This window comes from Podarcis melisellensis (assembly GCF_964234715.1).
Source record: "Podarcis melisellensis genome assembly, chromosome: 8".
Lineage (NCBI taxonomy): Eukaryota > Metazoa > Chordata > Lepidosauria > Squamata > Lacertidae > Podarcis > Podarcis melisellensis.
Genome location: NC_138540.1, coordinates 22,938,151 through 22,953,340, shown reverse-complemented (window position 1 = coordinate 22,953,340; position 15,190 = coordinate 22,938,151). Strand labels below are relative to the sequence as shown.

General features: G+C 45.2%; 1 protein-coding gene across 1 annotated transcript in view; it reads right to left on the bottom strand.

Moving 5' to 3' along the window:
* Positions 1-15,190, bottom strand: part of PLCH2 (phospholipase C eta 2) — a 119,231-nt gene that overhangs the window by 82,131 nt on the left and 21,910 nt on the right. The window contains exons 5-6 of the mRNA XM_081923950.1: positions 12,992-13,162; positions 8,426-8,519 (exon numbers count right to left, since the gene is read on the bottom strand). Coding sequence (XP_081780076.1) covers positions 8,426-8,519; positions 12,992-13,162 — 265 coding nt within the window. The remainder of the gene's footprint in view (positions 1-8,425; positions 8,520-12,991; positions 13,163-15,190) is intronic.

Genomic DNA, 15,190 nt, shown 5'->3' with positions numbered 1-15,190 from the left:
ACAGTCCAAGAAATGGAGAAGCAGCACCATGGTCAGCTCACTGTGGAGCCAGTGAAAGCGATGATGGATGCCAAACACACAACAGGAGCAAGCTAGGATGTTGCTTCAGCAGTGGTCTAGAGCAGTGTTTCCCAACCTTGTGCCTCCAGATGTTTTTGGACTACAATTCCCATCATCCCTTGCCACTGGTCTTGCTAGTCAGGGATGATGGGTGTTGTAGTTCAAAAACAGCTGGAGGCACAAGGTTGGGAAACACTGGTCTAGAGCAGGCATCCCCAACCTTCGGCCCTCCAGATGTTTTGGTCTACCATTCCCATCATCCCTGACCACTGGTCCTGTTAGCTAGGGATCATGGGAGTTCTACACCAAAATATCTGGAGGACTGCAGGTCAGGGATGCCTGGTCTAGAGGCCCATGAGGGCTGATGTAGGTTGGTGTTTCTGGCTCCACCCCCCTCTGAGGAAGACTCTTGGGACTTTTAAAGGGCCCATGCCATATTCCTCAAGTCCTGGCTATGGTGGGGCTGGAGAGTCTCTTGCTCGGTCTAGATGTGAAGGGATAGGAAAGTGGTGCCCCTTGAGCTGTCAAAAGTTCCAAGGAGGCATCTTCAGTATTGCAAGTTGCGAGGGCTACTGCCACAGGTCATGCAGGTGAATGCATTGTTGGCCCACAAGGCTTCCCCACCCATAGAAGTGGTTCCCCTTCCTTTATCTTCAGATACCTCCTCTGACAGCATGAGCCTGCTTCCTAGGGTGATAACACCCCCCAAAATCCATTGCACTAACCACTGCATTTTCATTTTCCTGATTCACTGCAGTTTTAAGACCCTGCAAGTTCCTTTCTTCAATCAGCAGGGAACTGGGGGTGCGGAATCAATCCTTTGCCCAAAGGGCTCCCACATTTTCCCACAGGAGTTTAGACCTGGCTCTGTCCCACACATGGAGGTTATTCTGCTAGGGCCAGGTGCGTCACAGGCAAAGTAACCAAAATGCTCTATATTAAGGGAAGATCAAGCATTCTGTTTACAAAAATAATCTGTATGATCAAACACACCTTCTGCACATTCCCTGACATTTGAGCTAGCCAGGTCCATGGAGAATTAATTAAGCTGTGAAAGCCTGCCTCGAGAACTGAGCTGGGATAAGAAAGGCTACTTATGAGATGGAGGAAAGTAACTCAGGTCTGCTTTTAGCAACTGAAACTTTCCCTCGGCTCATTCAGCAACCTTTCAAACAAACAGTCCCACCTGGGGCGACAGATGCAGATTTCAGTCGAGCAAATCCTCTCCAGACCAGTTACACACGTTGAAAGCTCCCCACCCCCAGCCCCCAATGTGGTTTCTCAGACCCATGGGAAAACCAGGCTTAAGATTTTAAAAACCTTTCATTGGGTCCTCCTAACGATTTGCTGTTGGCTTTTCTCTTTCAGCTGGGTGATCTGCACCTTCTGTGTCTCACCCGTTCTACTTGGTTTATATATTTTCTAATCTTCCCCCAACAGCATTTTGCTGTTTTGACTTTGTGTCTGCTCTTGGGCTGTGTGACAGCTTTGTCAATTTTTGTTGCTACAGACTTCCTAGCAACCGAGCTTGAAGAGCAAAGCTATTCAACTTGGATGTCTGAAGTTTGTGTGTGTGTGCGTGCCTGTCTTCAGGCATGTCACCAATACCAGTACATTGAGCTTATTTAGCAGCTGAGCTTTAGGTTTCATGGTTTCTGTTATCATTAAGGATATATGAGTCTCATTTAATCTCATCCTGAAATTTAAGAAGTTTTGTTTTTTAGCAATCAAATCAAATGCTCAAAACAGGCACCGAATACTAAAACACTAGGAAAATCAAATTTATTGGTGTTCCACTCTTCTCCCGGACAGTCCTTTCCTTGGGGAAGAAGGAAGGGGGCAACAAGCAGCAAACAGTTTCAGTGGCGTAGCGTGGGGGGTGCAGGGGGGCGGCCGCACCGGGCGCAACATCTGGGGGTTAGGGTTAGGGGCGCAAATCCACAGGTTAGGGGGCGCAAATCTACGGGTTAGGGGGTGCAAATTACATGCCTTGCCCCGGGTGCTGACAACCCACGCTATGCCACTGAACAGCTCCTCATGCAGATGAACCCTCCCATGTGTTTCCTTGACTCAAATGATTTCTTGACACATACAGAGTGTCTTTCCCTAGCCAGGGACCATACGGTTTATAGATCAAGATTCCTGGCAGGAATTGATGCTGTGTGCATCATATGCAGGCAAGACAATGCCTTGCAGGATGTCTCCTGTGTCAAAAAGAGCCTTCTGCTTTCTGTCACCCATTCCTCAAGGCAAGGCTTTCCCTTCTCTTGCTCCACCCTTAGCTAGGGATGTTGGAGGTATCCAATAAAGGAAGCCGAAATTGCCACGGTTCACATGTTCATCTCTGATCACGAATAGAAATCAGTCAAGCACACACAATCGGCATTTGTTCACACCATGGTTGCTGTTTCAGTCTGCAAACGATAGCTAATAAATGACCTTTAGTTTTTACATTGTTTTGATGTTTCCTTTACATCGAAAAGAATGTAGGTTATGTTCAGTTCGTAAACACAGGTCAGAATGGAAACCAGTGCCTTGTTATACACCCTTGCCCCTTGCCATAATCAGAACGGCCAACAATGATTAAGATAGCCACTTACACATCAACACCCAAAACAGCAAAAGAAAATGCCACTTTATATGAAATGTGCACCTGGTAATTTTTATAGAGAGGTTCAAATGTATATATAATCACTGTAATTTAAATATAAATGCAATACATCTCACCATGGTGCAGAAGACTACAACCAGCTGACCTGGGTGCCTGATCAGTTGCTGTCCAAGGTGCTTAATTGTGGATGGGTCACTTAACACCCTCTCCTGCTCTTCCTTCTTAGGGTTCAAGGACTGGCCAGCCCTTCAAACAGAGGATTTTCCTCTGCTTGATGCATGGCCACCTTGCAACCCCTCTCAAAAAATATTTACTGTATAACATTAAACTAAATAATCAACAATATGTACTGCCTCATATACAGGTAGATCTGGCTCTGGGCAGATTAACACAACCTTGCTAAGCTTATAAAAGTTGTAACTTCACCCAGAGGAACCAGAAAGAGGTATTGTCACGCTAGGAGAGAAACCATGAGGATTGTAGATGTACAAAAAATATATTGAAACGAAAACTTGTAAAAGGGCGCACACACACCAGGAAAATAAATAACAGCAACCTAATAAGCACCCTTGTGCATGCTCAGTAGCTATGGAATGTTCAGCGTTGGGAGGGGAAAGTGTTTATTTTACATAATTTGAACATTTGTAATCCACTCTTCAGCTTAAAATGCTCCCAGAGCAAGCTTACATACAATCAGAACAAACCTGCAGGCTTACAATCTTTTTTAAAACACACATACACACAGCACAAAAGGAACAAGGAGGGAAGAAGAAAACCAAAACTTTGGCACCAAGATGATGGAATGAACCTTCCTATCTCTCCCACTGAGGCAGCCCAATGGAGTGGCTGCCCCCCAGATGACAGTAGAAGGAGAAGACGTACGATGGGTCTGGCCAATGGAGGGAGCTCTGCTTCTCAGCTTTCCCACTGGAAATAAATTGAAAACTAGAGTGGGGTGCAGGGGTGGGAAGAGGGATACAGTGGTACCTCAGGTTACATATGCTTCAGGTTACATACGCTTCAGGTTACAGACTCCGCTAACCCAGAAATAGTTCCCCTGATCCTTTGGGCAAAGTCATGTGATTTTTAAACTCACTTTAAATGGTTGGTGGGCACACGTCCTGTATATCTATCAGTGTGGCAATATTATCAGACACCCCCAGAAGGAAGAAGGGGGGAATTTTGGGGCCAATTCAAGTTCCCTTGGCTTCCAGGCTGGGTGTAGAGGGGCAGGAAGGGATTGGCCAGCTTTGGACCCACAGCTTTCATTTATCACCCCCTTCTCTGACTTCTTCTCTGTATAAACAAGGCACGATCATTTTTCAAGTCTGACTCTGACTTAATCCAGTTGCATGAAATCAATACTTTAAAGAATGTGGCAGTTCCTGAGAAAAAGCTGGATGTTTGCAGGAGTTGGTGACAACGTGGGGAGATATTGCTCACATGTCAGAACACATATCATAAAATAAAAGGTCGAGGAATGCACATCTGATGGCGTTGCAGTAATATTTGCTCCCACACCCCATCAATATTTTATGTCTGCTTGTTAAAGTGACAGCTTTACTTTGATTATTTACAACAATCGGCATTTTCCATGCATAAGCCTTAAACCTGCATTGGTCAGACTGCTCATTTACAGTAGAAGTGTTCTTCCTCCTCCATTTCCTCTTCCACACGAACAATAACCATGCTACTATGTAACTTTAAAAACCGGTGCCTGGTTTTGTTTTTCCTCCTCCCTCTCCATTCCCTTTTCCTTTTGTGCCATGCCTTTGCAACTGTAAGTCTTGCTACTACTTATCATATGTCAGCCTGCCCTGGAAGCCTCTTTGGGCTGAAGAGTGGGATAAAATGCTTTAGATAAGCAAGTGGAATAAAATAAAGTAACAAAATAGATAATTAATCAGAGGTTTCCATATCTAAACCTCAGCATTTTACAGAATGGGGATGGAGGCCGCACACAATTCTTTATCCTTTCCTGTAAAGTGAAGGGGGAAATTTGCTTATTTCAACCTCACAGCACACATCTAAACATAACACATACAGGCACCACTTCCAGATACTTCTTGTCATCTAGTGCTCCCTGCCCCCTGCAAAAATGACCTCTTAACATTCAACTTCTTGGCTGTTGTCAATCATAAATTTAGTTCAGAGACTGACACAGCCTCTCCAATTCCTAGTTTCTTTCATTGGACTACAACTCCCATCATCTCTGACCATTGGTCAGGATGCCTGGGGCTGATGGGAACTGGAGTCCAGCACCATCTGGATCCATACCCTTTTCTTTCATTTAAATTTGCCAATTTATCTAGTATCACATATTTGGAAAACTATGCAAAAAGTTCCACTTCATTGTTAAGTAGTCCCACTTCCATTCCAAACTGATGGAAGAAACTTCCGTGGTTAAATGCCTAACAGAGCAAACAAATGAGAACGTCAACAAAACACACAGTTGTAGCCTCACCTCCTAGCACAGAGATGGGGTCACACTCCTTTTGGACAAGCTTCCCGGGGGTCACTTGCCAGTGGTGGACAAGGACAGAGACAGAAGTGGCTGGAACAATGCATGCGGCTAATGTACACCAGGCGGATTATGACACAAACTCCTGCACACCCCTCCTCTCCCCTCCATCCAAGCAAGCAATGGGCATGATTAGAGTTCAAGAACACATATCAGTCAGGCAAAACCACTCTAGGAAAGTGCAAAGCAAGACTGGTGAGGAGTGTGACTCAAGGAGAAGGGTTGTGGCCTAGGGAGAGTCCCAAGGGTCGGGGGGGGGCACAACTGGCCCCTGGACCTGAGGTTCTCCTTCCCCATCCTAGCAGGAGTGCTCCTGTTCAGGGATCCATTCAGACAACTGCCACTTTACTTCAGGCTAATCATTTCCATCTGGCTTCCCTTCATCTTTTGTGTCTCTTTCAGGGCCTTGCAGAGCCAGGCAGAGGCCCAGGCCAGGTAGATAATGTGCCCCCCTTTTTTTTTTACCCTGCGGATAACTGAAGTCTTATAAATAAGTAAGTATATAAATAATTTGTGAATATTGTGAATATGCTGACCGAGGCCCCCTTTGGAATCGGAGGCCTGGGCCAAGTGGTCCATATGCCCCCCCCCCCCCGTCTGGGCCTGGTCTCTTTCCCAAATGATGCTCAGCATACTCAATATTCATTTAGCTGTTTTTGCCCACCCTTACTCTTCACTAGTGTTATTTTTCTAGAAAAAGGGATGCTGGAACTCAACATGAGTGCCTCCCGTGTTCTCTTAGAATGGCAATGGCACCCATACGAGAAGTGCCAGAACTGAGTTCCAGCTGGGGGGGGGACCCTGCCCCTTACCCTTTCTTTAAAAATATATTTTTCTACTTCAGAAAAGCTTAGGATGGGTTCCGATACCTTCCTCTCTTGGTTTCTCAAGGAAGCCAGCTGGGCCCCCAAGTCTGTCGGCGCTCACCACCCGAGCTGGCTATCCAGCAGAATTATTTGCTTTGAGCTTGACAAGATGTTCAGATAAATCCATTAATGACCATTATTCCCAAAGCTAATAATATCGACACTACAGCACTGAGACAGCAGGCAAAGGAATTGGCTCACAAATGACAAATACATCTTGCAGCAAACAGAAAGTACCGTTTGAGCAAATACAGGTTAGCCGAACAAGATCAGTTTTGATCTTGCTACAACAGTGGTTTTCAACCAGCGTGCCAGGGCACCCAGGGGCGCCCTGAATGATGGTCAGGGGTGCAGTAGGCAACACTGGCCTCTCTCTCCCTCCCTCCTTTCTTCTGATGCTTTCTCATGTCTCTGCCTCCCAAAGGCTTGCACAGCTGTTTGTTGCAGAAGCCCTGCAGCTACAAGTGAATGGTGCCTCTGAGACTGGCCGGGGGTGCTTCCCAGGCCCCTGTGGGGCAGTGTGAGGAGGCAACTCTCTTTGGGGCAGGAGGGGGCAGCTTGGAGACCAGGGGAGGCAGCAGTGGCTGCCCAGAGGACTCCCAAGGAGAGGGGGAAAGAGAGAAGGCTGAGGGAACACTCCACAAGGGAGGGTGTTTGAAAAGGGGTAAGGGGCTGTCCACTCTGCAGGCAAGGGGTGACATAACTGGGCTCCTGAACCCTACAGGGGTGCCGCAGAAAGAATGTAGCTGGTCAAGGGAGCCACAGACTCAAAAAGGTTAAAAACCTCTGTGAAACAGTAACAGAGAACTAGGGAGGGCAGAATCAACCCATTCCTCATTCTGGGAGGGAAGATCTGTGTTCTATTAATGGGACATTCCAGGAACAAATTATCCTGTGCCATTCAGAGGTGTGTGTTTTTGTGTGCCATAGAAATATGTTGTCAGAAATATTACTAGTCAAAAAGTGACCCAATTCGCAAGTATTGTCGACTCCCCACCAGCTCAAAAATAACTTTGATGGGTTCTACTAGCCTAAGGAAGCTAGAGTTTGCAACCTTGCTTTGAGAGAAGCTAAGTGATAGCATCTTAGAGTACTTCCTAAGAAGAAAAACTTCCCACACACATGCTGTGTGGACTGAGCTGGAGGCAGAGAGAGCAGGCAGAGTGGTTGAGTTCAAAGGCAAACACACAGGAAGATTTGTGCTGAGGCTTCCCATTCAGATAACTGTCTGATGCCGCAGTGGGTTGGAGTCTGAATTTGAGGACTTTGGACTGGGTGCCCATTCCCGCCCCCTTTCCTGATCAGCTTGAAATAGGATTCAGATACCTTCTGCTCTTCCTGCCAACTCATCCATAATGTATTTTGTTTTAGCTTTTTAAAGATCTGTTTTTGATTAGGACCAGAATCCAGAATACTGGGAATAAGTCTATTCTTTGGGGCTACACAATTTCCCATATTTCCATACTGCAGGGAAATTCAATGTCCCCAAACTGGGATATTATTCTAATCTAACAGAATTGCTATTGATATTTTAACAATTTGGGGGCGGGGGATACCCCAACTCTGCAGGGAGAACAATGGGGGTGGGAATTGGGGCCAGAGCTAGCACATTCATCCCTATGCACATGCTCTACCTACTTGTGAGTATAACAGCTGAATCCTTTGTTCATCTAGTCAAGTGTGGTTTAGCAAGGAGTGTGTGTTGGGAAAAGACCTGGGAGACCAGGGTGCAGACCCTACTCAGTCATGAAGCTCACTGTTAGTGTCACTATCTCTCAGCCTAACCTACCTTGCAGGGCTCTTGTGAGGATAATATAGTGAGCAGAAGATAGGGTATAAATGCAATACAGAAATAAAACAACAGACCTTTGTCAAAAACCACCAATGCTTTTACAGCTGTCGTCAAGTGTCCCCACCTTCAGAGATTAGTCTGTTGCTACAAATATCAGACCCCTTTTCCTGTTGAAGCCCCTCAAGAGCTTCATTCAGCTCACTTTAATTTTTGAGACCTTCCAAAAGAAGATGAAAATTTTTGTGTTTGGCAGGGGAAGCATTTCAGGTGCCCCGATGTTTTCAAACCACGCAGTGCTTTTTGTTTACAAGATTTCTTCTTTAGTTAGCTAATTATTCTTAACATTGCTAGGATCTTGGTCCCACCTTGGGTTTGTACATTACGGAAAGGGCAGATGAGAAATGAATGACAACAGCATCACCCTGAAAATACTAACAGAAAGGGAAAACACAGCAGGTACAAGGGTAGAAGGGAACGTCCATTCTTTGTGGGAAATGATCCCGGCCAGGATCCACTTAAGCCATTTATTCAGTAACATTGCTCAGTTCTCCCTATAAAAGCAACTGAAATCTTACCGTCAATTCCAAGAGCTCCTTGTTCCTTGTTCTCTGGACATGGTTCAAATTGATTGATAATCTCCAGGCAATGATCCTTGGTCACATTAATCATCTAAGAACAAAAAGGAAGGTTGTTGTTTTTTGCTGCTGCTGTTGTGCACAAAATAAGAGATTGCCAACAAATCCTTCCATTTAACAAATCTCCCTTTCTCTGAGTAGTTCTGCAACTGGATGGTTTTCTAGCTGTGTGCGACATCTCTCCCCCCCCCCATTGCCTCTTTTCCAACCGGCCAGTGAGATTCCCATTTCTGCCAATCAATGTCAGCTTTGATAGGGTGAAAGCTACGATCCCGTCAATGACTGCCAGGCTGTCCTCCACAGAACGCAAAACATGGTTTTCTAGGCCACTTCCATCCCAAGTGGCGCCTTAGTGCCCAGGGGCAGAAAGTAACACAATGCTGATTGCCCTGTCCTGGTGACAGACAGCTCCTATGGCAAGATGACATGGACCAGTTTTGGCTTGTCAATAAATTTAGTCCGTGTGGCAGATGTTCTTGGACACAAAGCAAGAGGAAGAGTTGGAAATCTCCAGAAAAATAACCCAGGCAGAGTCTGTTAGGTGGTAGGGTAAGACGTCCTTAGGAAACTGTGTACTGAAAGTGCTTTTAAAAATATTATGCATCAAGGATAGACAATTTGTGATTCTGTATGCCTGGGTCCTCTGGTACCAATTCAAACCAAGGAACAGGCACCCACCTGTATTTTGGCAGATTGGAAGGATAGTCAGTAATGTACAACACCAGCTGCGGTCTGATGTGGTACAGCCTAGGGACACACAGGTTCATTAGGACAGGTGTGTCTCTGCTCCACCAAACTCACTCGGTTCTCAGCCAACCTCTATCTGCCTTTCTCCTTACAGCCAGTCCAGGTGATGGCACCAGATGCCAACCTCCTCCTCACTGACTGCCAGTGTTGCTTTTGCAGAACTTAGCAGGAAGGAGGATGAGCACAGAGCAAGAGCTAGTTGGTTCCACCAGCCATTGGCTCTGGCTCCGCCTACAGTTAGCCATCTTGCCTCCTGCCCTGCTAGTCACAATGGGCACCAGCCATTGTTGCTGATGTTGTTGCTTCACTTATCACTTCTTCCCTGATGGGGAAGGGGGGGCTGCTATTTTGTGGTTCGCCTCAGCTGCCAAAATGCATTAGGCCGGCCCTACCATTTATATATTTGCCTATGCATTTCTGTAGGCTTTAGATGTGAAAATATGTGGTGTGGGGGAAGAGGCACAGTGGAGAGGCTGAGAAGGGGGAGCAAGAAAGAGAAGAGGGGGGGTGAGGAAGAGTGGGGTGAGCAGAACAAAGTCAATAACTCATCGGACCCAAATGGGGGGGTTAAAGGAAGGAAAGAGGGCTGGGGGACATTTTGTACTAGTTCACACATGACTGCAGAAACTCAGTGGGCCCGTCCCCCAGAAAGGTGGAAAGCAGGAAGTAAAAGCACCTGGTGTATCTCCTGATGATTACCGTATTTTTCGCTCTATAAGACGCACCAGACCATAAGACGCACCTACTTTTTGGAGGAGGAAAACAAGAAAAAACATATTCTGAATCTCAGAAGCCAGAACAGCAAGAGGGATCGCTGCACAGTGATCCCTCTTGCTATTCTGGCTTCTGGGATAGCTGCACAGCCTGTATTCGCTCCATAAGACGCACATGCATTTCCCCATACTTTTTGGGAGGGAAAAAGTGAGTCTTATAGAGCAAAAAATACGGTATCTACACAGACCCAAACATGCAGCGAGATTCGATTCCCCCTCCCTTCTCAGCATTAGGGGGATCAATAGCCCAGTGACACGGAAACCAATGCTAACTTGTTTAGAAGGGCAGCAGTCACAAATACAAGATTATCATCTGACCAAAGGACACATTTAGAATCTCCAACAGACCATGAAAAAGCAGATGGAGAGTTCTTTAGGAAGAGAGTGGAGAAGAAAACTCACAGCAAGGTGTCCCCACTGCCCAACACAGGGCACTAATGCACCACAGTGGAATGGCAGAAAACCTGGATTATTGGGGTGGGGGGAGAGAGATTCCACTGCTCGACTTTTGAAGCCAGGTTCAGCTCTGTATATTCAGTGGTGGGAGAAAGGATTTCTAGACATGCTCAGAGGCACTGCTATCACACAGTTGCATCCAACTCCAGTCCTTTTCAGAGAAGACCCTTTGAAGTTAATCGATATGCGTGCATAAGGTTCATTCATTTCTACTCTGCACAGAACTTAGCTGGAGAAAGCCTATAATTGCTTCACAGTTTCCAGGCATTTAAATGTAAATCTTGGGGTTAAGCAAGTTGCTCAGATTAATTACAGCAGGTAGGGCAGAAGAAGTATTTTCCGGCACCACTATTAAATTCAGATGGATAATTTGCTGGAATTGTTCTGTGCATGTTTAGAGAGGGGAAACCCCCTGGCTTTTAGACCAATGCAAAGTTAATGAATTCGCAGCCTCCAATCTAAATGTTACAATAAAGCAGCAAAAGACCCAATATTCTTCCTATTGAAATCATATTTATGCACTTACCTGGCACAAGAAGCCTAGGGAAGGTTTTGTGTAGGGGAATATGCCACTTAATTTTTGCCAGAGGCAAAAACAGCAGCAGGTTTATTTGCTTTTTATGAGAGCTTTGCACAAACATTAGAAAACAAGATCTGGCACCTTTCATCAGTATCCAGCCATGCCTAGATATAAATGCGGCAATGCAGAAAAGTGTAAGTCCTTGCTTATATTTTTTTTAGTTTTTTAGTTCTTGTAATGCAGAAAACAAAATCGTAAATTTGATAGTGCGGTGCAAACGTTACAACAGAGAGCTGTGATGTTAGTTGACTGCCATTTAATTGGCAATGCATAAATAACTGCAAGCCAGATCTGCTAGGTGGTACTCAGTGGTTTATTATCAAAAAGTGCCTTTAAATGCCAGGATTAAAAGCTGGCAAATGTATTTGGGTTTTTATGAGAGCATTAAGAAGAAGCATACTTGCCATTAGGTTCCAGTCCAGAATGAAAGCTCTTCTGGAGAAGACTGCTGAGTGTGGTGAAGTCTGCCCAAACTAAAAATCTGAACTCTTTTATTATTATTATTTTTATTATTATTTTTTTGGTCTTTGAGGGCAAATACCCAGAATTTGGGTAACCACAAAACTTCCTCTGATCTCACTGTTTACAATCCATGCCATATGGTATAAATGTACACCTGTAACTAACTGATGAAGTGGACTGCAGCCCACAAAAAGTAAGCTATAATGATTGTATTTAGTTATTAAATTTCTATCCTGCCTTCTTCTCAAAGGAGCACAGGGCAGCAAACACACAAGCCATTGAAAAAACTCAAACCAACCATAGAACATCTTTAAAACAATTCCAATGCTGATGCGGTAAGACCTCTACTTAGAAGACTTGTTGGGAAAGGAAGGTCTTCAGCAAGTGCTAAAAAGACAAGTAGAGATGGAACCTGTCTAATATTAAACGGGAGCAATTACAAAGAGTAGGTACCACAGCAGTAAAATTCTGAATTCTATATTCTCCTGTATTCCCTGGTGAGAAGGCATCTGCAGAAGGCCCTCCTCTGCGGAGAGTAGTGATGGATTTGGTTATATAAGGGGCGAGACTATCTTTTAGGTATCCTGGTCCCTAGTTGTATAAAGCTTTATATTCCAAAGTCAGCACTGAGGTTGTGGGTCAGTCCTCCATTTGCCCCAGTGTTAGCCTGCCCACACCAAGCTGAACAGAAGGCCATCCAAAGAGAAGTATTTCATCGTCAGGAATTTGTGGGCATGGATTCATGGTGAGAGTAGGACAGTGGTATTTGTCTTATTTGCAAGAGAAGAGGACTACAGTTGGTATGCTTTATTCTTATTTCAATGAACAAGCTACATGGTCCTGAAGAAACCAAGTTATTCCTTATTCCTCCCTCAAACATCCATGCCGTTATTGGGGACTATCAATATTTGGAAGGATTTGTTTGTGGAGGGTTTCCCCCCCCCCCAAGAAACCCCTCAAGATGATTTATATGTTTTTCTGCAAATGCTTGGACAAGTTCCCAGATCTTCAGGGGTGACCTTCTCTTCATAGGTGACTTTGGTGTTCAATATGTATTTTAATGGAGGCAAAAATCACACTGAGAAGAATGGAGCAGGCGTTGCAAAGCTCACTTTGTAGCAGAAAATGTGAAATCTCTTTCGGAAGGGTGGTGACCAGCCTGTCCCTTTTCTTAAGGTTAAAGGAAGCCATGATGCTACTTGCTTCCATTGCACAAGCTTCCCACCCAAATCCCAGCCTTCCTGCCAGGGGAGAAGTTGGGAAGCAACAACACATAAGTTTGGGCAGGGTCATGCCTAGGCATCGACAAACCTGTCGATTTCAGTTTCTTATTTTCCCATGCTTAAATTCAGTTCACCCTATTTCTGCATTGGTTGGCATTCCAACTGCAGCGGAATGGAATCAGGTCTGTAATGCAGCGAATGCGAGGCAGAACAATGCCTTCTCACACCCTTAGAAAGGATTGAGGCGTGAACCCCCAATGCTTACCTTTTGCTCAGTGTCAAGGAAGCGTTTGAGGTCATCCACATCCAAATAGTCCTTGTGGTTGCTGTAGGTGAGCATGAGAAGATACAGGTCCCGGCGGGTCGACATCATCTTATAGAAGGCGCAGAACTCTTCAAAGTCCAAAGTTCCTTGGTTGTCATCTGTGTCTGCCTCCTGGTGGCACAGAGGGACATTTGCAATTAGCAGGCTTCCATCTTGTCCCTTGAGAAGCAACACGGTGAGCAGGCCAACAACTACAGCAGAAGTTTAGAATGCTAAGTAAAACAAACTCAGTTCCTATATAGCCCAAGACTGAATTCCAGTATTTAACTTTCAAAATGGGTTGTGCTGGGAGGAGAGTGGGACTGAAAATGACTCCAAAAATTACCCACCCACTCCCCACAGTTTGCAGGTACTGAATCTGGGACAGATTTTTGCACCCCACCAAGGTGAGGGAGGAACAGATTGGTTTCCCTCCCAGGAGTGCTGACCATATTCAGTGGGCCTCCTAATGGCTGTTGTTCCCATCTTTTAGAATGTGGTGTGTTCCCAGGGCATTTTTGGTAAAAACTGGCAGCAGACAGCGAAGGATGCCATTTCTTTCTCCAGAACTGTGGGCATCTACTGTGGACCTTCCACAGACTCCCCCACTCCAAAAAAACTGTTGAAATAGCAGTCTGGTCCTTCTCTCCTCACATGTATTCAGTGGTTTGGCCCCAACAGGGATAAACCCAGGCTAGAAACTGCATCCATTGATCTTGAAATCTCCACCCCAATCTTACATATATTTGGGGTTGTTGTGGTTATTATGTAGTGAGGGAATATAATTCTGTACATGCTCAGAGTGATCCTCTTCTTTATTATGACAACAGGCCTCAATCATAGCCTTGCACATGGGTTCTGAAGTTCCTCCTGGTGAACCCATATTCTGATGAGCCCACCCTAGACCAGCCTCCCCCAGATGGTACTCTCCAGATGTTGATGCCCTCCAGATGTTGGACTACAACTCACTTTATAGGAGTAGTCGCCTAACAACAACTGGAGGGCACCAGGTTGGGAAAGACGTTCCTGGATTATAATGTGAATACACAAACTTTAAAAATGCTTTTATCCTAGTTTTGTTTTGTTGCTGCACTAATTATAATAAGATGCTTGTATATTGAGTGGAGATCTAAGTTAGCCCTCTTCATCAAAGAGGGAACTTCTCCCCAATTACGGCATTTCCTAATCACCGCTTTTGATGTGTCAACTGGGATGGGTGTTATTGTGGGGAAAAACAGATTTCTGGCAGATCTGCAGGCTGCCAAGATGGTCACTTCTTAATCAAGCTCTGCTGCCATCTCCAACCAGCCTGGAATTCACTTTTGTCTGTGCAATTCACAAATGTAAATCAATGGGCATTAACAGATTTCTCATTGCAGCTTTTAACTGCGTTTGTTGCTTCTGCTAGGCATTTCCCCCTTGTCCTACTGATCATTGATTCACCTTCTTTGACTGCAAAACATCTGATTCTGTTTTCAGTGCTGTCATTATGCAAAGCTTCACACTCCATTAGCATCTGCTGGCATTTAATAGCAGGCAACTCCAACACACTGAAGCTTTTGATGTGCCCCAGAATATACAAGAGCTCTCTCTCACTTATGTAACAAATAAGCATCATTAAACACAAAAGGTTCCTAATGCCCCTTCTCTTTCTTGTACAATAAATTAAAGCAACTTGAAGCTTTGTTGATTAGTATAGAATCAAAGAGTTGAAAAGAACCTTTTTAGGCCATCTAGCCTAACATGTCCTCCTTAAAATGTGGTGGCCCAGTAATAAAAGCAACCAGCCCATGGGAAACTAGGGCTTGGGTTTTTCTCCTGAAGCAGATATAAGCCTGGCTGATGTACCTCCACCCACTGGGGTGGCCCAGGAAGCTGCAAGGAAGCCCACCCTCCAGTCTCACACCAGGCTCTGGTTTATAGCTCAGTGGCAGAGCATCTGCTTTGCATGCAGAATGTGCCAGGTTCAATCCCTGGCATCTCCAGGTAGGAGAAAGCCCTTTCTGAAACACCATAGAGCTGCTGCTGCCAGTCACTGCCAATGACCAATGCTAAATGGACCAATGGTTTGACTCAATATAAGGCAGCTTCTTATGCTCCCATGTTCTCAACACCAGCACATAGTATCCCCAGCCACTTGCCAAGACCCAAGCAAGATCC